The sequence below is a fragment of the Rhinoraja longicauda genome, chromosome 22, assembly GCF_053455715.1.
Source record: "Rhinoraja longicauda isolate Sanriku21f chromosome 22, sRhiLon1.1, whole genome shotgun sequence".
Classification (NCBI taxonomy): Eukaryota; Metazoa; Chordata; class Chondrichthyes; order Rajiformes; family Arhynchobatidae; genus Rhinoraja; species Rhinoraja longicauda.
The window spans coordinates 10004234-10031876 of NC_135974.1; the positions used below are offsets into that span (position 1 = coordinate 10004234).

General features: G+C 40.1%; 1 protein-coding gene across 1 annotated transcript in view; it reads left to right on the top strand.

Annotated features, from left to right (window-relative positions):
• The window catches only part of LOC144604637 (transcription initiation factor TFIID subunit 4-like), an 89114-nt gene that overhangs the window by 14548 nt on the left and 46923 nt on the right, over window positions 1-27643 (top strand). Inside the window, exon 2 of the mRNA XM_078419270.1 lies at window positions 24706-24860. Coding sequence (XP_078275396.1) covers window positions 24706-24860 — 155 coding nt within the window. The remainder of the gene's footprint in view (window positions 1-24705; window positions 24861-27643) is intronic.

Consider the following 27643-nt stretch of genomic DNA (forward strand, 5'->3'; position numbering starts at 1 on the left):
TCTCTCACTTTTCTGTTAAATTGAAAATTATATTATCTTCCCGCTTCCCCTGCATGAAAACCAATTTTTGTAGATAAAATGCAAAACGCCACAGGATCTTGAAATGAGAAAAAGATACATAAAATGGTCATAGTGTGCCATGTGTCCTGCAAGTTCTGTGGAAAAGGCATTAAAGCAAATTGAAGGTATTTATTCACAAAATGCTGGAGTAACTCAGCGGGTCAGGCAGCATCTCAGGAGAGAAGGAATGGGTGACGTTTCGGGTCGAGACCCTTCTTCAGACTGATGTCAGGGGGGCGGGACAAAGGAAGGATATAGGTGGAGACAGGAAGATAGAGGGAGAACTGGGAAGGGGGAGGGGAAGAGAGGGACAAAGGAACTATCTAAAGTTGGAGAAGTCAATGTTCATACCGCTGGGCTGCAAGCTGCCCAAGCGAAATATGAGGTGGTGCTGTTCCTCCAATTTCCGTTGGGCCTCACTATAGCACTGGAGGAGGCCCATGACAGAAAGATCAGACTGGGAGTGGGAGGGGGAGTTGAAGTGCTCAGCCACCGGGAGATCAGGTTGGTTAAGGTGGACTGAGCGAAGGTGTTGAGCGAAACAATCGCCGAGCCTGTGTTTGGTTTCGCCGATGTAAAGAAGTTGACATCTAGAGCAGCGGATGTAATAGATGAGGTTGGAGGGTGCAGGTGAACCTCTGCCTCACCTGGAAAGACTGTTTGGGTCCTTGGATGGAGTTGAGGGGGGAGGTAAAGGAAAAGATGTTGCATCTCCTGCGGTTACAGAGGAAAGTGCCCGGGGATGGGGTGGTTTGGGTAGGATGGGACAAGTGGACCAGGGAGTTACGGATGGAACGGTCTCTGCGGAACTCAGAAAGGGGAGGTGACGGGAAGATATGGAAAGTGGTGGGGTCCCGTTGTCGGTGACGGAAATGTTGGCGGATGATTTGTTGGATACGCTGGCTGGTGGGGTGGAAGGTGAGAACGAAGGGGGTTCTGTCCTTGTTACGAATGGGGGGAGGGGGAGCAAGAGTAGAGCTGCGGGATGTAGAAGAGACCCTAGTGAGAGCCTCATCTATAATGGAAGAGGGGAAGCCCTGTTTCCTGAAGAATGAGGACATCTCTGATGCCCTAGTGTGAAACACCTCATCCCGGGCGCAGATGCGGCGTAGCGGAGGAATTGGGAGATGGGGATAGACTTTTTGCAGGAGACAGGGTGGGAAGAAGTGTAGTCCAGATATCTGTGCGTATCAGTGGGTTTATAGTAGATGTCAGTCATTAGTCTGTCTCCTGTGATGGAGATGGTGAGGTCCAGAAACGGGAGGGAGATGAAAATTGAAAAGCAAATTGAAATATAAAATATTTTTTAGTGCTATTAAATATTTTTTAGTCATTGGGATGGGGGGTTGGGGTAAACCTGCAGAACTCCATTACCAGTCCTCAAGGCACAGATACCTGTCGTGTTGCTTCTTGCTGCTAAGCCCATTTTGGTTTCCATCTTACCTTTGGTCCCATAGGCTTTGACTTTTCTGATCAGTCGAGGTAGGTTTTGTCGATAGCCCAGCTAAAGTCTACACAGACCTCAAGGAAAATGGCACTTTTTCAATGGCTCACGACCTCCTCACTACCTGCTCAGAAAATTATGCTAATAATATGATGTTAGTTAACGTTAAATATTTATAAAATTTACATTATTGTACATGGGTACATTTATGGAAGAAGTTAATTATTTAACTTTCGACAACTTAATGGGTTGAAGGGGTTTTTACTCAGTCACTGCAACTTGGAGGGGGGAGGAAGACAAAGTGCTGGAGGAACTCATCACATCAGGCAGCATTTCTTGAGAACGCGGATAGGTAATGTTTTGGGTGGAATTATGAGGTGTTTTTTCCTCCCATTTGTGTGTGGCCTCACTGTGGCAACGGAGAACACTCCCTGCCCTTCCACCTGCATTCCCTCCTCTAGCATCACAATTTGCAACTCTACAATCCTTTTGTTGCATGCCTTTTGTCATTTCATCACAGGCCTTTGTCCAACCATCTGCCCTCCCCCCACACCTGCATCCAGCTATTACTTCCAGGTTTTGTCCTGGCCCTCCTCTCCTCTGTCCGTCTCGTCCCCACCCCTCCCCAGCACACAATGTGAAATATTGGTATCTGTTTATTATTGTCATTCGTATCAAGGCTCAGTGAAAATTTTTGCTTTGAGTGCTATGGAGGTAAATCATGCCATACATGAGTACGTCAGGCAATACAAAGACAAAGTAAAGAGTGCAGAATATAATCCTGCAGCTGCAGCGGAATTGTAGATTTTACAAAGTGCAAGGGCCACAAAGAAATAGATTGAGAGATCAGGAATTCATCCTTATTGTATGAGAGATCTGTTCAAGAGTTTGATAACAGCTGGGAGAAGCTGGTCTTGAATCTAGTTGTCCATGCTTTCAAGCCTTTGTGCTTTCTGCCTGACGGGAGAGGGGAGAAGAGAGAATGACTAGGTGTGAGTGGTCCTTGATGAGGTTGGTTGCTTTTCTGACGGTGCATGAAGTATGGATGGAGTCATGTGGGCGGGGGTTGGGGTAAAGCTATTTTGCTGTGACTTGACTGTGTTCACAACACTCTAATTTCTGCTATACCAAGGTGTGATGAATCTGGATAAGATGCTTTCTATGGTGCATCTGTAACGTTGGTAAGAGTGTAGGAAGGAACTGCAGTTGCTGGAGTTACACCTAAGATAGGCACAAAATGCTGGAGTTACTCAGCGGGATAAGCAGTGTCTCTGGAGCGAAGGAATGGGTGACCTTTCGGGTCGAGACCTTTCTTCTCCCCTGACTCAGTGTGAAGAAGGGTCTTGACCCGATTCACCCATTCCTTCTCTCCAGAGATGCTGCTTTGTCCTGCTGAGTTACTCTAGCATTTTGTGTCTAGGTTGGTAAGAGTCATTGGAGACATGTCAAACTTGCCTAGTCTTATGATGGAGGGGCGTTGATATGCTCTCCGAGCCATGGCATCATTGTGATTGGACCACGACAAATTGTTGATGATATTTCCACTTAGGAATGTGAACTTATTGACCATCTCCACATCACCACTGATGATACTTATTTGGCTGGCATTAAAGAAGAGGCTGTTGACACCATGCTGCTAAGATCTTGGTCTCCTTCCTGTACTGTGTCTTGTTATTATTTGTGATCTAACCCACTACAGAAGTGTCATCTGCCGCTTGTAAATAAAGTTAGAGCAGAATTTGTCTGCACAATTGTAAGTGTACAGAGAGTAAAGTGAGGGTCTGAGAACGCAGCCTCGTGGGTCACCGGTGTAGAAAATTATCACAGTGGATGTTTTTTTTTGCCTATACTTGCTGATTGTGCTTTATTTGTAATGAAGTTGAGGATCCAGTTGCAGAGGCAGGGAAGGGGTGGGTGATTGAGGCTTCGACACAGACGTTTGGAGAGAGTTTTGTTGCAGTTATGGTGTTGGTGAAGCTGAGGACAATAAAAAGGTATCTGGCATAGGTGTCTCTGTTATCCAGATGTTCCAGGGATGAGGTTTGGGCTGGAGATAGTGTCTTACATGGTCCTGTTGGAGTGGTGGATGAATTGCAGTGGATCAAGGTTGTCTGGAAGGCTGGAGATGATGTGCACTGTACATAGCCTCTCAAACCATTTCATGGCAGTGGATGTCTGAGCCACTATGTGGTAGTCATTAAGCCACACTACTTTGCTTTACTTGTTGCCAAGAATGTAGTGGTCTTATTAAAATGGGTGGGTGCCTCCGATTAGAGTAGGAAGATGCAAAAAATGTCTGTGAATACACCTGCCAGCTGTGCCTGCCACCTGGTGCAGGTCCAGAGGTCATGGCCAGAGACTCCATCCAAGCCAGGCTTTCTGCGGATTTCCTTTTTCCACTATGATGTCTATACTGGAGCAGTGGTGAATGTGGGTACAGGTGCGAGTGACATAATTCCATTGTCCTTCTGCTCAAAACGAGCATAGGATGTATTGAGTTTGTTGGGAGACAGTTCTGCCTGACCACTTTAGACTGTAATAACTTGCATTCCTTACCACAATCAACAGGTGTCTGTGTGGTTAGTCTAGGAATTTACCATGATCTGGAATTATCCCTCGGCATGCACGATGGCTTGGCAAAGGTCACATCTAGATTTCTTGTACAGGTCGTGTGATCACCTGACGTGACGCCTCCGACTTGCACTTCACTCTGGAGAAGATCTCGCAGTTTACCCATGGTTTCTGCACTTGTATTCACTGTTTTGGCATGCAGTCCCCTACACATTTACTGATGAAGTGTGTGATGACACGAGTATACAAATATAGGTTGGCGGCTGAGTCCTTGAACATGGACCAGTCCACTGACTCAAAGCAGTCAAGTAGGATCTTACCTGTTTTCTATGATCAACGCTGTATACTGTATCCTCGCACTTCAGTTTTTGCTTGTGAGTAGGAGCCAGATTTTCCAAAATGCGGGGAGGAGATAGAGTTCTCTGCATCTGTGGTTGTATATCAGTGGTCGAGGCTGTTTGGGCTGAATACATCTTTGCTAAGGTTTAATTAGCATAGTATTTCATTATTGAGTAGTGTTTAAGAGCATCCTCTGGCATTACTATGGAGCATTGTAATATTTGTGTGGAATAATTAAATATCATTTTCCCTTGCATTTGTGAAGGATTCATTGTCTATAAAACAATCTTCCTCCCTTTAAAAGATTCTGTTTTGCAATTCCAATTCAAAATGTGCAGCTTGTGAATCGATACTTTTTTTCTCGACATAAACACTTGCACGAAATGATAGATAACTGATGTCGTTTCTTAAAAGTTGAAATTGATGAGGTTTGAAATATGTCAGTATTTTGTATTCTTAGGATTTTCCTGATTTTTTGCAACGTACTAATTCGACACACTAATGGAATTTGGCAATTGTAAATGGATGCTGTCGATCTATTGTATAACTTTGTGAAACTACTACAGGAAATGATAGGGTGGGGAGAGATGAAAATGGTACTACACTTAAAATACTCTATGTTCATGTATGTACTCAATGTGACTTCCTACATTCCTTCAAGCATGAGCATTAGTCTTGCAAATGCCATTTGTTGGTGTATTTTCTGCCAGTACTTGTATGCATTTATTTAATTGTTTTTAATGCTGATCTGTGGGGAAGACTGAAGTTGTTCAGAAAAGGAAGAAACTTATTCTTAAAGGTATGCTTTCTAAGTTAGTAAAACTACACACAATTATTCTGGGTTTCAAATCAGACTTGGCACTACAATCGGCAATTCCCTATTATTTTCAAAATGAGTGCACATTGAAAATATTATGTTATGACTATGTTTTTACCTGAATTGCTTTCTCTCTTATTCTGTTGGTCATAATACTTTGATTAATCCAATGGAATTATATAAATGCATAATAACAAATTTCATAATTAAATTTTAATGAAATGTATGAACTTAGTTTTCATACCTGAGAGTTGTGAAACATCAGGTATTAAAAACAAAATAGCAGTATATTTAATTTATGGGCTGTTCCCCCAAAGGTCTCGTCCCTATAGGGTTCATACCTTATTTATTCCAATCATTATTTATTGTGCATTCCCAAATGGTTCCCTGAAGCTCTTTACTAGCCCATTATAGAGGGCAGCAAAGGATCAACCACATTCATTGGATCTGAAATTGCACACAAGCCATGCCAAGTCAATATGGCATTTATTTCATACATGAAGGCTATTGTGAAGCAGTTGAATTCTTATGACAATACAATAATTTTGTGGTGACTGTTTCTGAAACTATTTTATTCCACATTTATTAAATTACTTCATTTTAAATTCCCTAGCTTTAGCGAGATTTGAACTCTTTGGATTAGTACTCCAGGTTTCTGTAGGGTATCTTAATCATTTTGCTAATATCCCTGTGTTTTCCACTATTTTCCTACTCGAGTCTTAATTTCTAGACTCCTCATTAAAATGTTAGGGCAGTCACCATTTTTTTCAATGAAGACCTATTGTTTTTTTTCCATGAATACTTATTGCTTGTTCCATATCTCCATCCAAATCCAGCAACGTCATTTTCATTGACTTGGAGGCTTGGCTATGAGAATTAGTTTCTTTCCTCAAGTATTATATAGAATATTATCCAAAATATTCCTTAATATTTGAAAATAGTAAACAAATTAATACATACAAGTAATGGAATGATGCGAGATATTTTGAACGGGCCTTTGTGGAAAATCTTGGTTAATGATGGGAAAAACTGTATTTTTTATTGTTTGCTTAAATGTTCTTCCAATACGAACATCTCAAATATTAGCAGGAGTTGGCCATTCAGCCCCTCGAGTCCATTTTACCATACAATACAATCAAATCTAAACATTTTCCAGCCCCATTCCCATCTTCCTTAATTCTTCTTACATCTGCTGAATCTTATTATTCGTAGTTTTAAATAAAATCAGTTACTAAACGTTTATGGTTCTCCAGGGTGGAGGATTCCAAGATGGTTTTGATGTTGGTTTATGATTGTAACATGTATGGAGATTTAGTGCAAAACTTTGTTTTGTATGCTAACCAGGCAAATCATAGTATATACGTGTACATCAGGTAGTACAAGTGCGAAAATAAACAGCGTTCAGAATATGGTGTTACAGCTACAAAGAAAGTTCCATTCTCAGATAACTTTAAGTCACAATAACTTGCTGATGGCATGCTGCTTTGCTGGAATAAATCTTTGCAGCGGAGGAAGTTTTTTAATTATATGTTTCCTCTTCATGCCCATTGCAGCATGTAATGTCAAAAATGTTGTGCGAGGTTGCACTATTATCAAAGACTGAAAGAGGATCATTTGTGTAGTTATTAGAAAGTTGATTGTGGGATTTTATTTCACCCACCACTTAGCTTATTTAAAATTAGGATGATCATTTAATGTTTGCATTTTTGTACAGTTGGTATTGGTTTATTATTGTCATTTGTACCAGGGTACAACAAACTTTGCATGCTATTGGGTCAAACCTATATTATACACAAGTACAATCAAATCATATAGAAGTTCAATAGGTAAAGCAGAGAGAAAAATATTGGAATGCAGAATATACTGTTACAGTATTATTGTGTTACAACAACAGGGAAAGCACAGATCGTAAAAAAATGCAAGGGTTACAATGAGGTAGGTTAGGAGTTCGGGACTACACACTTCGACTACTGAACAGTCCTCTTGTAAGCTATAAGCAGGGAAGAAGATGTTCCTGAATCTGGTGGTGGGTGCTTCCAGGATTTTGTATCTTCTGCCGATGGGAGTGGAGAGAAGAGGGAATGACAGGAATGTAAATGTCCTTAATAATGTTGATTGCTTTCCGAGGCAATGTGAACTGTAGATGGAGTCAATGGTTGGGGGTTAGCGTAGGGGAGGGTATATTGTATGATGGACTGGGCTACATCCATAGCTCTCTGCAATTTTTGGTCTTGGGCAGAGATTTTGCCAAACCAAACTGTGATACATCCCAATAAGATGCTTTCTACAGAGCTTCTGTGGAAGTTAAGTATTGCTGGAAAGACGCTTAGTTTTCTGAGGAAATAGAAGCATTTGTGTATTTTCTTGGTCATAGCTTCAATATGATTTGTCCAGGATAAATTGTTAGTGATACTTTACATCTAGGAACTTGAAACTACGGCACCATGGATGCTGACTGGGGCAAGAAAAAAACAAGTCAAGAGTGTATTACTGTCATATGTCCCAAAACAGAACAACAAAATTCTTACTTGCAGCAGCACAACAGATATGTAACCATATTAATTTGTAAATCCTATAATAAACAACAAAAATTCAGTAAATATAAGAAAAAAACCCAGACAAATAAATAGACAATAGTCAATAAATAAACAATAGACAAACTCAAAAATAATGCCCCCGTCTAGATAGTTCAGAGTGTATTTGGAGGCTAGTATTTAATAGCCTGATGGTTGCAGGGGGTCAATTCCTATACAGTACTCTTGTAATTTTAGCATATCATTCATAGGATGCAATTATGGGACTGTCATTCACTGAGATGAGGAAGGGAAATTTTAGGGTCAAGCTCTTTTACTGGAGGTAACTTTTCACTTAAAATGCCATTCTAGATGATTTGGTGCATCAATAAGTGTCCCATTAAAACATAAGAAGAAGTAAGGATTACACGACCCAGTCTTTTTACTGCCATTCCTCAGGAAAAATATATATTTGTGCATGTGCAGAGTTTCTGAATATCTGTCACCATTGTAATATAGAAAAAAAAACCCCAGCTAATTTTCCCATCCAAGCTGATATGGGTTCATTTTTTGATAATGTGGATAAACATCAGTCAGGATACTGGGATAACATGCACTTGAAGAGCAATTCATCTTCACCTTCACTTCTTACAATAAATACCATCGACGCTTTCAGTTTAATATTTTGGACATGGTGGCCTAGAAATTATTTTGCTGCTTTTTAATATTTTTTAGCAGCATTGGAGGTCACCTTAATGCTTCCCGTAAAAGTTCCATAAAGATAGAAATCTTCAGTTGCAAAGTTTATAAAATAGCTTTGTCTGGTTTCCTGTGCAATGCCATGGATTGACTGCTGACATGTGCACAAGTTCTTTTAACTGCCAGCATTTGACTGCTTACCAGGAATCGAGAGATAGCTCTTCAAAGGATATTCCATAATAATCTTTCACTTCCGGCACATGCTATTATATAATAAATTATTGCTGTAATAGTGAGAGGTGGGAGAGTGTTCTCTGGGTAAGAGGGACATGGACAAGCTGGTGAAGAAAAGTACGTACATGACTCCTGCTCTTTGCTTTGCGATGTAGAGACTCTCCATGGTTATTGCTATGCAGTACAGGTGTCTGATTGCCTCTGTAAGGAGTAAAATTGCAAGGGTATAATCCATCCTTTGGAGAAGCTTGCAATGCAAACAAATCCTTGCGCCTACTCTTCCTGTAGTCTTGGATTGAATGAGTAGTACGGGTCCGCCACTGATTTTCCGGTAACTGGTGACATCTCTTTTAATCCGGACAAAATTACGAGAGTGCACTTGAAATCCCCCTGGAGGTCCCCCCAAAAATGTGGCGACTAGGACTGGTGAGGTGGCCGAGCACAACCTCATCGGGACATCTTCACTGATCAGCTAGTTGAATTTGCCCTCTGCAGCTGGGGGTCTGGAACTCGAGCCCAGACAGAGTCGGCGGATCCGTTATGGGCGACTTCTGCAGCCGATCAGTGGGTTAAATGTGTTCCCTGTGGCCGAGTTCTGGAACTCCAGCCCGGCCGGAGCTGGCAGTTCCGTTTCCATAGCCAATTTCTGAGGCTGACTTTACGGGCCGGTATCTCAGCTCATCGGTATCCGTCCGTAACCTCCATTGGTCTGGCAAAACTGATAATCCTGAAAGGCTTTGGAACCAAGGGTGCTGGTAAATCGGTGGTGGACTTGTCGATTAAATCTTCTCTACGTTAGAATTTGGGTGACTTTCTTCATTGCAGCCAGAAGGAACAAAGTGAGATGTAGCAGAAATTAGCAACAGCATACTGAAATAATCTAAAATGCTTGTGAGCTCTCATGGACATAACAGTCTAGAGACCTGTGAGTCTGCATTTGAGATTGCGGACAAAGAATGAAGTTTGAACATTGGTCCTTCAGATAGCATGACTTTGTGGGAGGCAGGGTTTTTACTCGCTGGTTATTCGTGAGTAAATAATAGGTTTAATTTTTCTCTTAAGTGAAGTTGAAAATCAATTTGGACATTGAAGTATCATTGGTAACATCTTTATGGATGTTTTTACACGGATGGATGTTTTTACAAGACAAGATTTGAAAATTCTGCCAAAAATTCAAGAGTCTGATTTTGCAGCCAACAAGTGGGCTTCTCGGAAGTGGGCACATTACAACTTTGCTCCAGGTTAAGGAAACTTTCAACTGCACAGCATTTCTTTTTTACTTGTGTGAAGAAATTTTCAGGCTGAGGTTTTTGAGGAATTCAGGCTAGGAAACCAGTGGCAGTTGTGGTGCTGGATAGTTTTACAAGTTTTAATTAATGTTTGTTGAAGAAAATTTGGAGGGAATAAAGTTATTTGTTGTAAATTTACAAACTGAGTCTGTGATGGGGGGTAATGTTTAAGATTCCAGTGTAAGTGATAATTTTATCTTTCTTTCAAACTGAGAAACAGTGATACTTTTAAGTGGACTATTTGAAGTCGATACACCAACTTTTCAACCTGAAATTGAAAAGAATTTAATTGTATATTCAGAATGAACTGACAGATGGTCCTCGTTTCTACAGCTATTTGTAAGACCTGGAAACCACAAATTATATGATTCTGAGAAATTTAGTTTCAATGAAATGTTTATCCCAGGTGTGCAACAGGTAGTATAAACTCTGGATAAAATTGAGCAAAAAAAAATTTTACTTTCACTTTTAACTTTTAAGCATTATGAGCAAATACTTTCAAAGCATTTTCTAGTTTGAATGGGGAAGAAAATGAATGCATGTTCACGTTTTCACGGATTAATTTGTACCTTCAATTGAAAAAAGGAAATAGTATGGAATATTTTATGTCCTAATAATTTGGAATGAGAGATTAGGGGCAAGAGTTAGGTCAGAGATTTTTGGGAGGAGAAATATATGCTCAATAAATCACCAACCAACAAAAACTCCAGATTGGCGGGCTTTTGGAGATCGCATCTGAGAAAGTCATAGCCAATCAACGTGTTTTATTTTTATGTAATGCTATTATATCTGATTATGGCAGGGGTATTAGGGGATCTCAATTAAATTCTGTCTATAACAGTATCGTATGCACTGAGATTGGTGAGTCTCAATACTGTCTCCCTTACTGATACCACACTCAACACTCGCATTTGAAATCTGTCAGAGGGGCTGTAAGGCAGGTGTTGTATTGTTGAAATCAAAATATACAGAAGGGAAAAAGAGTGCAAGTTTGCACTTGACGTGGGATGGCTTAATGATAACTTATTGCAAATAGGTCAGGGGGGAAATTTTACAACTTTACATTATTTGGGTATTAGCCGAATTGCACCAACGTGTGAAATTGCGAATGTGGAAGCGAATGAGATCTTTGGGATGTGCTGTGCTGTGCTGGTCAGAGTACAGGTCCTCCCTGGGTTATGAGCACCCGATTTAGTCTACATTTCTGGACATTACGACCTAGGAACGGAATCCTGTTGTAACCTGGGGATGACTGGTATATAAAAGGAGAAAGGAAAGATTACATGGGGAATGTGGAAAGCCTCAACTTTGCATTCTATTTTTTTTATTTTGCAATGCAGTGATTGTTACTGGATTAACTGTAATTTGAAGGTGCAAAGCTGAGGTTGTTAACCATAGTGGATAATTACATTGTAAGATCTCGCAAGTCTTCAGAAAGAAGACTTGATCCTTTTATAAACCTATAAAGCGGGTGCAACATTGATGAGTTCACTTCATTGTTTGCATCATTCTCATTTTTAAGTATCTTTTGATGTAAATATTTCTGGCAATGCCCAATCAACATTTGTGATTGCAAGACAATAATAAGTAGTCACGTGAATGGAGTGGTATAGTAGGAAGGAGTGAAGTGGTTGAAGAGCAGCAAGGAACTTAACGAGATCAAAACAAAGCATAGTAAGCAAATAATATGGGTATTTAGATTGAGGAAGTATGTGGAATGTTCAGAAACAACATTTTGGAAGCAGAGAGCATGTCTCAACATCCATGAAGTAAAAAGACGACGTTGCCATTTTGAGTAGAGGTACTTTGTCAGAACAGAGGAAAGAGTTAATCTTGTTTTGTTAATTCTCACAAAATACCAATCTACCTGTTTCTCTTCAGCTGTTGGTAGACTTTATTTTGCACTTTCTAAATTGTGTCCAACCTTTTCAGTTTTCTCCGTTTTCCTTTTAATATAATGGAACATCTTAATGCTTGTATTTACTGCTGTGTGCTGCTATGAATGAGAGTTCTGAGTGGGTAAACTGTCTGTTAGATAATTTGATGGATTTCTATTTAATGTATCCAAGAATAAACAATAAGAAATCAAATGAAGTTGCAAGGTGAAAGTACCAAAGTAACAGTTCTTATGGAATTGTATTAAGTGCTGATACATGGGTAAACAGGTAAGGGCACAAGTGTAGGAGTAACTCTGCGGGTCACGCAGCATCTCTGGAGAACGTGGATGGGTGATGTTTCAGGTCGGGATCCTTCTTCAGACTGATTGTAGGGTGGGGGGGGGGGGGGGAGGTGGAGAAAGAAAGCTGGAAGAGTGAAGAGGCAGGACAAAGCATAGCAGGTTATAGATTAGCACAAGCGAGGAAGGATTTTGATAGGATATCTTCGGGGAAATAGGGATTATTGCTTGAATAGCTTACAACTCAATGGTATGAACTTTGAAATGTTTATATTTGGGTAACTAACAGCCTCCCACTCCCCTCCCCTGTACCCCACCTGGACTTGCACCTATTTCTCTCCTCCCACATTCCTTCCTCTGGGTTCATAATTCACATTACTTCAATCTGTTTGTCTCGCTCCTTCTGTTCTATCAAAACTCCACCTCACTTGTGTCCATCTATTACCTGTCACGCTTTGTTCTGCCTCTCCACTTCTACCTTTCAACCCCCCCGCCACTTCTTCCATCCCACAATCAGTCTGAAGAAGTGTCACCTATTCATTTTGTTCAGAGATGCTGCTTGACCCGCTGAGTTACTCCAGTATTTTGTGTCCTTTTGTCTAAACCAGCAGCTGCAGTTCCTTGTTTCTACTGGGTAAACATGTAATTGGATATAACCAGCAGAAGATGATGTATTGATAGTTGGAAACCCAGGTTTGGAAGGTGTAAATGTTTGAATTGCAAAGTAGAGTCAGTGCTAATATCTTGGAACATGTAAATTAGGAGAAGGATATTTAAATTAGGTATGGTAAATAACAAATATTGAACATAACGCAAATGAAAAATCAAATTAATAAGTATGACATTTTTGGGAATCGTATATTATAAAATCTGATTTTTATATAGTGAGAAATAGTTTCAATTTTAAAGATCCTTTCACTTCCTTGGAATTTCCCAAGTACCTTTGGTACTACGCTGAAATGTTAGTCTGGATTATTTGTTAAGTTTGTAGTGCAGGGCTTCAAATAATCCGATGAAAAAGGAGGTGAAGTACATGAGTAAGAGGGGCAAAAATTAAATAGTTGGCAATTTTGATTTTTGGGTGGAATTTTAATTGAGATGGGAAAATCTTTTGACAGATAAGATGATTCAATAATGTTCCTGAATTAGATATCTCCCTACCACTAGAAATTGTTCTGGGTGGTGGTACAACAACTGAATATAGCACAAAAAGTAGTGAATGAGACAAATGATGGATAAGAATAACGGACACTTATTACTTTCCCCCATTTGCTTAAATGCATATGAAAATGAAGAATATGTTTTGCCCGATTAAATGTGAATAGAGAAAGTCACCAAGTGCTGGAGTAACTCAGGGGGTCAGGCAACATCTCTGGAGAACATGGATAGGTGATGTTTCAGGTCGGCAGCCTTCTTCGTCTGAAGAAGGGCTCTGACCCGAAACATCACCTATCCATGTTCTTCTGAGATGCTGCTTGATCTGCTGAGTTACTCCAGTACTTTGTGTATTTTTTAATAAACCAGCATCTGCAGTTCCTTGTGTCTCCAAATATGTACAGAGGTTGGGTGCAGAAAGAGACACGATCAATGATCAACTTTGAGCAATTTCCATGCTGCTTTTATGCAGTTTTTTGACATGAGGTGAATTATTCACTTTCCCTTCTTGAAACCAATCATGTAATGTTTTCATAAAGATTCCTGTTTTCTGTGTGTGATCAGATTTTATGTTCTGCAATTAAATATACATTGAAAAATCATATAGCTCGATTAAAATCTTCCTACAAAAATAATATCTTTGCATGGTTAATGTCCATATGCTATGTAATCAATTGCTAACATTCTGTTTTGTCTGAAATGTTAGAAACAAAGGCAGCACAGCTGGTGGAGCTGCTGCCTCACAGCTATGAAACCCAGGTTTGATCCTGACCTTAGGTGCTGTCTATGTGGTGTTTCCATAATCTCTTTGTGACCGCACGGGTTTCCGCTGGGTGCTGCAGTTTCCTCCCCATTCCCAAAGGTATGTCGGTTTGTAGGTTAAGAAGCCTCTGTAAAATTGTCCCTAATGCGCAGGGAGTGGATGAGACAGTGGGATAACAGAACTAATGTGATCAATGGTCAGCGTGGTAGGCCAAAGGCCCAGTTTCCATGCTGTATCTCTAAACTAAATTAAACAAAACATTGCCATTCACATCCACATTCAAAATGTGGAGATTTTGTTTATTTGAATGAGTACTTAAAGGGCAGACTGGACTGTCCAATAACACTCTTATTATCATTTATCAAAAACAATAACTCGGTCCCATTAATACTTTACTTTAATGACTATTTACTTTGTTCACACAATTAACACATTTTAGGGCCACTTTTAAAGTATGTTCTCAATAAGACAAATGGAATTAAGCAGTAACGCCTTCAAATTTGAACAAATAATTAACAATCATTTTCATCACATGTGAATTTAAACCTAACTATCATTTGTTTCAGTGTATTTTTAATTATAATTTATAAACATATGGTCACTTCTGAAAGATTGACTCCCTCCTCTGGCAGCTATGACTTAGAAGACTTAATCCCATTGTCAAAGAAGACCCTGCATTTCCTGCACATCCATATGCCTATCTAAAAGTCTCCTAAATGCCACTGTCATATTTGCCTCCACTACCAATGCTTTCCAGGCAGTAATCAAACTCTGCATGTGGGGAGAAAAGAATTGCCCCGTGCATCTCCTTTAAACTTTGTCCCTCTCGCCTTAAAGCTGTCCTCTAGTATTTGATATTTCCGTCCTGGGGTAAAGTTTCAGACTGTCTTTCAAATTTGCTGTGTAATGATTTGGATGTTTTTATCCCGCTGGAAATAGAAGTTTTTGAGACTTTCCACATCTTACACCTGCTTTTATTTTGCATCTCCAAATGGTTGTTAATTAGTGATGGTTTCCCATAACCAGTGTCTAATTTGTTGCTTATGAAGAAATAAACACACTCTGATGATAGCCTTTTATAAATTTGAGGCTATCATAATAAAATTATTACCATAATTTAACTCTGCCAATTTCTATAATTTTCCAGATATTTTACATGTAGCATAGATCAGACAGCATCACTTATTGTGACAAAAAAAAATCATTAGGTCAGGCAGCATCTGTGGAGGGATATGGACAGGTGATGTTTCAGGTTGGGATCCCTCTTCATATTGATGGAATAGAGATAGAAAAAAGTGAGGAGAAGGGGTGGGCCAACCTCTGACAAGTGCTTTGAGAGGTTAGTTATGGGTCTTATTTGCTTCTATCTTAACAAGAACCTGAACCCACTAGGTTTTACCACAATAGATCAACGAGGGGTGCAATCTCACCGACTCTCCACTCTGCACTGCACCACATGGACAATAAAAACATGAATGTCAGACATATGCGAGACTACAGCTCAGTGTTCAACACCATTATCCCTTCCAAATGTATTACCAAGCTCAGGGAACTACGACTCTTCATATCCCTTTGCAATTGGATTCTCGACTTCCTCATGAACCGACCTCAATCTGTATGAATTGGCAACAACACTTCCTCCTCAATAATCATCAGCACAAGGTTATCTCAAGGCTGTGCTCAATCCCCTGCTTTACTCAATCTGTACCATGACTACGTAGCCGGACACTTCCAACACCATCTTTAAATTAGCCGACAACACCACTGTTGATGGCTGAGTTACGGGTAATGAAGCATCAGAGTTTAAGAGGGAGGTTCATTGTTTGATTGAATGGTGCCAGAACAACAACATTGCTCCCAACGTCAGTAAGACCAAGGAGCTGGTTGTCAACTTTGGAAAAGGACGGCTGAGTATCCACGAACCTGTCATCATTGATGGGATGGTGGTGTAGGTGGTTAACAACTTTAAGGTTCTTGGTGTGCATAACTCTGAAGATCTTTCCTGGACCCAGCAATTGATGCAACCATGAAGAAAGTCCATAAACACCTCTTCTTCCTTAGAAAATTTAGGAGATTTGGTATATTGACGAATAGTCTCTTGATCTACTGCAGATGTTGGATAGAGATCATATTAACTGGTTGTTTGCATCATGGCCTGATTCGGCAACTTGAGTGCCCAGGAACGAAGGAGATTACAAAATGTGGTGGATACTGCCCAGTCCATCAAGGGTACTGATATCCTCAATGTCAAAGTGATCTATAGAAGGCGCTGCCTCAAAACGACAGCCAGCGTCAAGGACCCGCACCACCCAGGCCACGCTCTCATCTTACTCCTGCCATCATGAAGAAGGTATAGGAGTCTGAAAACCATGACCCCCAGGTTCAGGAACAGCTTCTTCCCAACATCCATCAGGCTATTGAACACTACAAACAGCAACTAAACTACAAACTGTCTTGTTTGCACCAAGGACTTTGGGCTTTTTTGTTTTGTATATTAATATTGGGATGTTTTTTATTTATTTATTTTCTGTTTATTGTATTATTTCTGGAGTACTGTGTTTACAGACCTGTTCTACCGCACGGATTTTGTTCTGTTTCGGTACATATGACAATTAAACACCCTTGGTTCTCTTGACTGGAATCTCGTGTCAACTCTTGTTTCCCCTCACCACCGTCCACTCTCAGCATCATGTCTTAAAAGCAAAGAAAATAAAATATCAACATTAAGTAATCAATTAGCAGTAAGTATAACAATGTTCAATGATATATCTCATTGGACAGTTTTTACACCATTATCTCTGAGATGAACAGTGTTGTTTAACCACAGGCTATAATTCATTTGAGAACTTGGGCATAACTGCCTCCATGTTTACAGTCTTCGGGAAGCCCCCATGGCAAGTGGATTTTGAACTGCTCTGAATAAAGTGCTTAAAGTCAAACTTTTGTTTTGCACATAATATTTATCTATAAATTGTGATATTTGGAAGAGGTGATTTATAATTAAAAGAACAAGTAAAATTTGTTTAAAATTTAATGGACATATAAGACAACAAATTGGATGAGCATGTCAATGGAATACAAATTTTAAAGATTTGTACATATAAGGTATCGGGTGATGCCTGATTCTGTTCGGATGATAATCCAAGGCCTGCTAAATGGCTCCTGTGCAGTTTGCCTTTGATCCATTTTGTTTGTGACACGACCGCTTGGAAATCAAATTGCACCTCAGGCCCAGGTCAGTGAATGTTTTCAAGGGAGTCCAGCTCCTAACGCCATCCTTGGATCTGGAAGTAAAAACGAGGAACTGCAGATGTTTATTTATCCAGGAAAGGCACAAAATGCTGGACTAACTCAGCGGGTCAGGCAGCGTCCCTGGAGAAAAAGGATAAGTGACGTTTCGGTTTGGGATAATTCCTCAGACCCTAAGATGTTTGGAAATTCCCCATTAGATCATGAGGAAGCAGGATTCATGGCTACATAGGAAGCATGTTTTCCCATGTGTGACTTGCAGACATCAGAGAGCACTCCAGTGTGAATAAAAAGACCTAAAATGACACCAAGATGCTTTCTTTTCATTAGATACTACTGTGCTTACCCCCCCCCCCACGTGCTGCAGTTTAGATGCACAGCAGATCCCTACACAAAATTGAGAACTGTGAACCATTTGGAAAGCCCCATATTTTTGTTCACTTTTCATTTTTTTAGTGGACTGTAAAGCTCTCAAAAACATTGCCTTGCATGATTTAGTTTCTCGTCGTCAATAGTCAAAATTATATTTTTGATTGAGGGGAAAAAAAGGGATCTGGCACATAAATGATCAATGTTGCAGTTTATAAAGTTCACAAAAAGGAAAAAAAACCAGAACTGGCATGTTTTTGTCGAGGATTAGAATTTAAATGTGGACATTACAAATTAGGTATGGGTTTAACATATTCTAATTTCAAACTATAAAAAGAATATCGAGGCATTGTAAATGCACACAAAAGAATGCCAGATCTTATGCCATGTGCATCAAAACACATGGCATAATTGTCTGAGCAATGTCTTGATAATAGAATTTTAGCCGGGTAATGAAATGCTTCGTGAGAATGATGAGAGGGTGCAGAAAGAGGACATTCGCAAAAGTCTCTTATTCAATATAAATACAGTGTGGAATTGGGAAATCTAAAGGTGTTTATATTTAATGCCAATACGAATTGAATACAAACGTATGCATGCAATGCTTCAGCTTGTAAAGGTATATTGGTGAATATTGGCCTCCTCATTGAAGGAAGGATGATGATACTTGCTGGAAATATTTCAGAAAAGATTTACAAAATCAATACCTGGATGAACTGTTCCTCTTATGAGGAACAAGCGAGGATGTGATTGGTGAAATTTAGAACAGCAAGAGGAGTTTCTATTGAAAACTTTAAAGAATCCTGGGGGGGTTTGACAATGAGGATGTTGAGAGGATAAGGAGGAGAGGAGAAAATCTAGAATTGGGAATTACAACTTCAAAATAAGGGGCTACCCAGTTAAGACAGACAAGACAAAAATTTCTCTGAGGAGTGGGAGTTAGGGTGGTACAACAGAGAAACAGCTCACCGTGTCTTTGCCACTGTTTTGCCCACTACACTAACCCCATTGGCTCACTTAAGTTCATAGGAGCAGAATGAGGCCATTCAGCACATCGAATCTGCTCTGCCATTCAATCATACTGATCTATCTTTACCTCTCAATGTCTGTGTCCCTCTATACCTTGCCTGTTCAAGTGCTTGTGTAAATGATGCTTAAACCCAGTAATCTGATTCTGCCACCACATTCCTGGGTACTGCATTCAAAATATAAAACATACTCCGTATAAGGAAAAAAAACGTTCTCCTCAGACCTCTTCCCTCTTACCTTAAACCCATGCCCACTTGTTTTTGATACATCCACCAGTGAAAACAGTATTTGACTATCTTACTGATCTACACCTCTATACTGGCAGTTGCTGGTTAGGTGAGAATTCTATTCCTAAGAACCGTCTGTAAGCCAATTTCTCCAGAGGTCAGGAATGTCCATTTTCTGTTGCTACTATAAACTATTTCTCCACACATGCTTGCAATAACTATTTCATTGAATAATCACCCTTACATTACCCATAATTAAACTAATGGAATGGTATCCAGCCATTATTGAATGCCATGAAATATTTTAGTATCATTATTACTAGTTTGAAAAATGCTTTAAAATGTGTGGGAGAATTTACGTAAAATAAGTTTTCATAAGTCAGGTCATTTGTAACCCAGGGAGCTCGTATATTTCTCTCAGACTGCCTCGTGAAGACTTTCACTCTGGGAAAAACAAATCCAGCCTGTCCCATCTCCCCATAACAAGTCTTCCAATTCAAACTACATCTGAGGATTTATGAGGTTATTGCCAGGAGTCAAGGGACTGGGCTACACGGACTGGTTGAGCAGGCAAGGACTCTATTCCTTGGAGTGCAGGGGGATGAGGGGTGATCTTATAGAAATGTACAAAATCATGAGAGGAGTAGATTGTGTAAATGTACAGAGTCTCGTCCCCAGAGTAGGGGTATCGTGAACCAGAGGACATAGGTTTAAGGTGCGGGGGGAAAGATTTAATAGGAACTTGAGGGGTAACTTTTCTACACAAAGTCATAGGTAGAGTCATAGAGTGATACAATGTAGAAACCGGCCCTTCGGCCCAACTTGCCCATACCGGCCAACAATGTCCCAGCTACACTAGTCCAAACTTGCCTGCGCTTGGTCCATGTCCCTCCAAACCTGTCCTATCCATGTACCAGTCTAACTGTTTCTTAAACGATGGGATAGTCCCAGCCAACTACCTCTTCTGGAAGCTTGTTCCATACACCCACTACCCTTTGTGTGAAAAGGTTACCTCTCGGATTGCTATTAAATCTTTTCCCCTTCACCTTGAACCTATATCCTCTGGTCCTCGATTCCCCTACTCTGGGCAAGAGTGTGCATCTACCCAATCTATTCCTCTCATGATTTTGTACACCTCCAAAAGATCACCCCTCATCCTCCTGCGCTCCATGGAATAGAGACCCAGCCTACTCAACCTCTCCCTGTAGCTCACACCCTCAAGTCCTGACAACATCCTCGTAAATCTTTGCTGAACACTTTCAAGCTTGACAATATCTTTCCTATAACATGGTGCCTAGAACTGAACACACTATTCTGAATGCAGTCTCACCAATGTCCTATACAACTACAACATGACCTCCCAACTTCTATACTCAAGACTCTGACTGATGAAGCCCAAAGTGCCAAAGCCTTTTTGACCATCTTATCCACCTGCGACTCGACCTTCAAGGAACCATGCACCTGTATTCCTGGAAGGGTGGTTTCATTTGGAAAGAGCTGCCTAAGGATGTAGTTGAGACAGGCACTATCACAACGTTTAATAAACATTTTGACAGGTACATGGATAGGATAGGTTTAGAGGGATATGGGCCAAACGCCAGCATGTGCTACTAGTATAAATGAGACTTGTTGGTCGGTGTGGGCAAGTTGGGCTGATGAGCCTCTTGCCAAGCTCTATGACTATGACTCCTGTTGAATCTCCTTGGTACTGTCTCTAGCGCAACCATGTCCTTCCTTTTTTTAACTCCGAAAGGATGATGGAAACACAATCCTTGAATAATACTTTTAAGGCAGGGATCCATGGGTTTGTGTTTAGCAAAGAGATGAAAGGCTACTGTAGGTAGCAAAGCAGAGTTGAGATTAGTCACATCATTCATGATCTATTAAATGCTGTAGTTTCATATTGCTTTCTTCTACTCCCTGTATGTATATATCATATATTATGAGTTAATTTATTAAGCATACAGATAAGTGTTTTAACTTATCAACCTCAAATTTTTATAATAAATTATATATGTAGAGCCACCTTTCTTAGAAAAAGTTTCAGTTTAACAAAACTATTTGAAGCATTGAGAAAGGAGGATTGGTGACTCCTTTCCTACTCCTTCAGTGACCGCTATCTACAACACTGCCTACCAACCAAAGTTTCCAAGCTTCAAGAGAAGTGAAGATATAGCCCACCCATTCAATCCAGTTCCATGTTTCTTTTCTTAAAAGGAAATATTTGATTTAGAATTAGATCTTGACTTGGAATTTGTAATCACAATAACGGTGAGGCTTACTATTATATATAAGTGTAAGATTTTATATGACTATATATAGACTATAAATATTATATATGTAAGACTTCACAGAATACAATTTTTAATTTGTATATATTGATTTTTTTCCCCTCATCCGCCTGGATGGGAAAATATTTGCATGAATTATTTTCAAAATATTTCCACCTTTTAAAACATAGCAGACAGCTCAGAACTTGAACACGTCAAACGCACAGCTCCCTCCGGGCTGGGCCTTGGTCATCTTCTCGGCTTGATGGATGCTTGTTGCATTGGCACTGCCGATAGAGTCGTGGATAGCTTGAGAAGACATCCTTGCCAATGAGCGTTAACAAGAACTTAGATCACCTCCTTGAGTGCTGTCGGTGCATGAATTAGCAGCACTACAGAGCTTCAGCTGCTTCCCACGCTGTCCTCAAACCATTGTTTGTCAAACTATAAACGTGCACCTGTGATGCACTGTTCTTATAGGGAAACACTGCCACAAGCAAGCTGGTGCGATCATTTCAAACTGGTTTTTCAATTTTAAAATAAGCGCAAAGTAGATAGGATTTACCAATTTACGCTTATTTACTTGTGTTTTGACAAATGATCACGAGCTATATATGTCCACGATAGATTTTCCGCCTCCGCACACATAATTTTGTGCAATTCTGAAAATTCAAGGCACTTAAAATTAAAATGCTCGAATTGACTATTTTATTGAAATTATAAAGCAAAAGTCAAAATATACCAAATCTAATAATAATTAATAAAATCTGGCAACCACCACTGAAAATTTCACGATATAGTTAGATATGGAAATCTAGAGTTGATGTCAAAAGGAACTTGTCCTTCCACAGAATGAACTCTTACTGATGGCTCCTGAAGTAAAATAGCCATTGGAGCAAGAACTCTGTACTTGCTTATTAATTTTGCACAGAAACTGTGGAAAAGAAAAATGGACACAAAGTGCTGGAGTAACTTAGTAGGTCGTGCAGCATCTCTGGAGATCATGGACAGGTGATGTTTTGGGTCAAGACTCTTCGTAAGACTCTGTGAGTGAGGCTCGGAGCTGCTGAAGAGCGAGGGCATGGTGGAGAATGTAGAATGCAGGGCACGGAAGGAGAACCTTTGCGAGAAACGATGGATTGAGTGCTGTTGGACCCGAACTGGGAGACCTAGAAATGGAGCTGGAAGCCATGTGCCTTGGAGCTGGACGCAAGCAAGTGCCGAGGAATCAGCCATGGCGGTAATAGTGAGTCTGGTTCAGATCATGGTCAAAGAGTAGGAAAGCATTAGGAATCGCAGAAGAGCAGTAGCAACGGAGGGTCTTGCAGAACCCATCTTCGAAGTAGGCACACCTTGAGAAGATTTCTAAGTGGAGCAGTGAAAAGTTGTAAGGAACTGCAAATGCTGGTTTACAAAAAAATAGACAAAATGCTGGAGTAAGTGGGTCAGGCAACGTCTGTGGAGAACATGGATACGTGACGTTTAGGGTCGGGACCCTTCTTCAGACCAGAAACGACACCTATCCATGATCTCCAGAGATGCTGCCTGATCCGCTGAGTTACTCCAGCACTGTGTCTTTTTTTGTTGAACAGCATCTACAGTTCCTTGTATCTGGCGGGGGGGAAATAGGGTTGGTGCATTCTGAAGCTGGTGTAACAGATTGCCAGTGCATTGGCAAACTGCTTCAACCATATAGACTGAGGTTCAGAAGTTTCATATTGCTTGTAATTTACTTGCGTGTGCAGCACTCCAGGTCTAGTCAAATGTGTGGATGATTTGGGGAGCAAGGCTTGGTGACTAGCATTTAATAGGAAGAGTGCAATTGGATACAGGTTCACTGCCATTATTAGAAATAATCCAATTCGTACACTTATACAAGATAACATGGACCAGTGGGACGTTTGCTGCAAGTGGTACTTTCATTAGTTTTCGTTTTTAGTTTAGCTCATTGTCATGTGTACTGAGGTACACTGAAAGGGTTTTTGTTGCATGCTATCCAGTCAAAGATTATACATGGTTACAGTCAAGCTGTTCAGTGTACAGATACAGGATAAAGGGAATAACGTCTAGTGCAATTAGTGCAAGATAAAGTCCAGTAAAGTCTGATTGAAGATAGTCCAAGGGTCTCCAATGAGGTAGATGGTGGATCAGGACTGCTCTATAGTTGGTGATGGGATGATGGTTCAGTTGCCTGATAACAGCTGGGAAGAAACTGTCCCTGAATCTGGAGGTGTGTATTTTCACACTTCCGAACCTCTTGCTCGATGTGAGAGGGGAAAACAGGGAGTGTCTGGGGTGAGACTCATCCTCAATTATGCTGGTAGCCTTGCCGAGGCAGCGTGAAGAAAAGATGGAGTCAGGGAAGGGAGGTTGGTTTGTATGATGGTCAGGGCTACAATTCTCTGCAATTTCTCGCAGTCTTGGGTACCTCTTAGTCAATTTGGTTTAAGTATCCTTGCAATGCTTGGGGAGGAATATTGGTCAGGAGATTAAGTAATTTTGTACATGCTGGCAAAGGTGATACACCACAGGAAGTACTCTGTCAGACTGAATTATGTTAAATGAATCACAAGTGGTCGTTATTATGGAAATAAAAATCAGTTTTCCATTGCATATTGCAGCATTATCCAGTTGAATTCCCTACCTATCAACTTGTGTGGATGTAATTGATTCCATATAATTTTCTCAAAAGAACAGTAGGTCGCTCGCCCATTAACGTATCATTTTACCAGCCGGTTATTTATCTCATTTGCTATTTGTGAACTTTGCATTGTGCAAATTGGTATCCCATTTGTCTCTAGTAATTTATGCGTAAAAAGTAATTAATTATCTGTGAAGTACATGGGGATTTCCTGAGATTGTGAAATTGATTTGTAAATGCAATGCAAGTTCTACACACTTCAAATAGTCCAAGATGGTATCAGTTCCTTTTTTTCGTGAGTGGTGGAGGCAGGTTTTGATTTATGACATTTTGGATAAAGCTGTATCTTAGTGAATTGGATCTTATAGAAACTTACAAAATTCTTAAGGTGTTGGACAGGCTAGATGCAGGAAGATTGTTCCCGATGTTGGGGAAGTCCAGAACACAGAGTCACAGTTTAAGGATAAGGGGGAAGTCTTTTAGGACCGAGATGAGAAAGTGTTTTTTCACAAAGAGAGTGGTGAATCTGTGGAATTCTCTGCCACAGAGGGTAGTTGAGGCCAGTTCATTGGCTATATTTAAGAGGGAGTTAGATGTGGCCCTTGTGGCTAAAGGGATCAGGGGGTATGGAGAGAAGGCAGGTACAGGATACTGAGTTGGATGATCAGCCATGATCATATTGAATGGCGGTGCAGGCTCGAAGGGCCGAATGGCCTTCTCCTGCACCTATTTTCTATGTTTCTATGTACCACTTTGCTCAAACCAATAGAAATTTTGCAGAGGATAGAAAATGGAGGAAAATATCCTTTATTGGAATCTTAGTGAATTGGACTTCTAAATATATATTTTTCTATTTCCAGGAATGGTCCTTGTTCGTAGCGAGAGCGGGCAGTTGATACTGATTCCTCAGCAAGCTCTGCAGCAGATGCAATCACAAGCTCAGTCTCAAGGGACACTCACTTCACGATCTGCCACACCTACAAGTGCTCCTCCAGTTCAGATTTCAACTGTACAGGTAAGATAAAGACGCCTCAGCAGCATGCTTGGAAACTGGATTTGTCCAGTTATTTTGGTACAACCTAGCCTGCTTAACTTTTGCCATTACATTTTATTCCTTTTTAATTGTCAAAAATATTAAGGTAGTGCAATCTCCCAGAATATTCTATAGACCTGTCTGAATGTGATGTGCACACAACTGTTGGTATCAACGCAAAATGTAAGTTAATTTTAATTTTTAAAACATTTTCCTAACTTATATTATGCATTGTAGCCTGGAAAATAAGTTTGAGACTTTTTTTTTTAATTGAACACTCATAATACTGACTTTTTCTTCTAAAGTTTATTGATAAAATTTCAGAATATTTGCTTTCAAAATAGCATTAAACGAATGAATGATGGAAAATAGTTTTGCCAATAATTTGTTTGAATGTATCAGCATTAACTGCCAAGAAATGGGGGTTCCTCACAAAAGATCCTGGTGATTAAAATTTAATACTCAAAATCCAATTATTATATAAAATGATTTGTTAATAGAGTTCCAGTTGGGATTTGCTGCTAGTGCCCTCTCTCTTATTTAGTATATGTACTTGATGAGGGCAAACGAAATAGGTACTACCCTGCACAGGAAGATTTCCAGAGCCTTATTTTTTTTATAAACTTAGCAAATTAATCAGCCGCTCATATTGCCTTTCTGATCTTAAAAAAATTACAGCTTTAGGGACCCAATATCAAAATCTCAACCTTGGGTACTGCCTGTATGGAGTGTGCACATTGTCTCTGACTTACATGGTTTATTTTGGTTGCTGAAAGCACAAGAGTCGGCAAGTGCTGAAATTGTAAGCTAAAAAAATGAAGTGCTTGGGTCAAGCAGCATCAGTGGAGGAAAATGGACAAACAACCTTTTTAGTTCCAAACCCTTCATCTGATTGAAGAAGATTCCTGACCCAAAAGGTCATCTGTCCATTTCACTCCACAGATGCTGTTTGACCTCCTGAGTTCGTCCAGCAGTTCAGTTTCCAGCCATATCCCAAATAACATGCTGGTAAATTATTTGCTGTTAGCTGCCCTTTAATGTAAACCAATGATAACCAGAATCAAAAGGGAGTTAATGAGCATGTGTTAAAGAGAATAAGTTGTCAAATACCGGGGAATGAGAGGGGAGTGCGATGTAATGGGAGAGCACCCCGAGTGTCAGCACAGCCCCGTGGATGAAATAGCTTCCTTTTGTGTTGTAAGTAAGGTTGGCATGGTGCCACAGCAGTAAAGTTGCTGCATTGTGGCGGCAGAGACCTGGGTTCTATTCTGACTATGGGTGCTGTCTGTAAGGAGTTTGTATGTTCTTCCTGTGATCGCTTGGTTTTTCTCTGGGTGCTCCAGTTTCTTCCCACAGTCCAAAGACGTACAGATTCGAAGGTTAATTGTCTGTCGTAAATTGTCCCTAGCGTATAGTGCTACTAGTGTGCAGAGGTCGCTGGTCAGTACGCATTCGATGGGCCGAAGGGCCTGTTTCTGCGCTGTATCTCTAAACTAAACTGAGTACAAGAAAAATCTGTTAAAAATAGGAAGTAGAAGCCATGTGATTTGGGAATAGTAATTTATGTTAGAAAATTGTGTGCAGTTTTGGTCTAATTTGAGGAAGGACATCCTTGCTGTTGAGGCAGTGCAGCATAGGTTCACGAGGTTAATCCCCGGCATGGCGGGAATGTCATATGAGGAAAGATTGGAAAGACTGGGCTTGTATTCACTGGAATTTAGAAGGATGAGAGGGGATATTATAGAAACGTATAAAATTATAAAAGGACTGGACAAGCTAGATGCAGGGAAAATGTTCCCAATTTTGGGGAGTCCAGAACCAGGGGCCACAGTCTAAGAATAAAGGGGAGGCCATTTAAAACTGAGATGAGAAAAAACCTTTTCACCCAGAGAGTTGTGAATTTGTGGAATTCTCTGCCACAGAAGGCAGTGGAGGCCAATTCACTAGATGAATTTAATAGAGAGTTAGATAGAGCTCTAGGGGCTAGCGGAATCAAAGGATATGGGAAGAAGGCATGCACGGGTTACTGATTGTGGATGATCAGCCATGATCACAATGAATGGTGGTGCTGGCTAGAAGGGCCAAATGGCCCCTTCTTGCACCTATTTTCTATGTTTCTAAAATCCCAGGAAATTAAATAACATTTTCATAATGCAAACTTTAAAAAAGATCTGACAAGAGTTCAGAAACATTATTATTTTATGAACCTAATTGTCAATCTACTTGACAGCACACCTTTCTCAATGGTACACAGATGAGTGATAAAAACTCTTAAATAATTACAAAAATCTTCAGATCAGACAGCGGAAAGAGAAATGAGTCATCCACCTGAAATGTCAACTCTACTTTTTCCACACCTGTTGTCTGACTTACTGTGATTTCCAGCCTTTTCTGTCTTTATTTCCAACATCTGCAGTCTTTTTATTTTTAATAAGAAATTATAGGTTGCTAAAATGTAAAGAATACATAACATTGCACAGTTTCTTTAACTGAATAAAAATACAATCTTAAGATCTCTCACTCGCATATTTGGTTTCCCAACTTAATCACTTTGTTTTGGACATAAAAATAGGTCTCCGATATCTTTGCAAATTCACTTCTCCGAAAAGAACTCCACTGAAATCTCGTTCCCCAGAGTCTTTTATTTGTTTGGATAATTCCATGTCAAATTTTCTCTTGGGCCCTGCAGGATCATTACAATTTCAAGCTATTATCTTGACATTATCTGCAATACCCAGTGTATCTCATCATTTCCCCAAGTGATC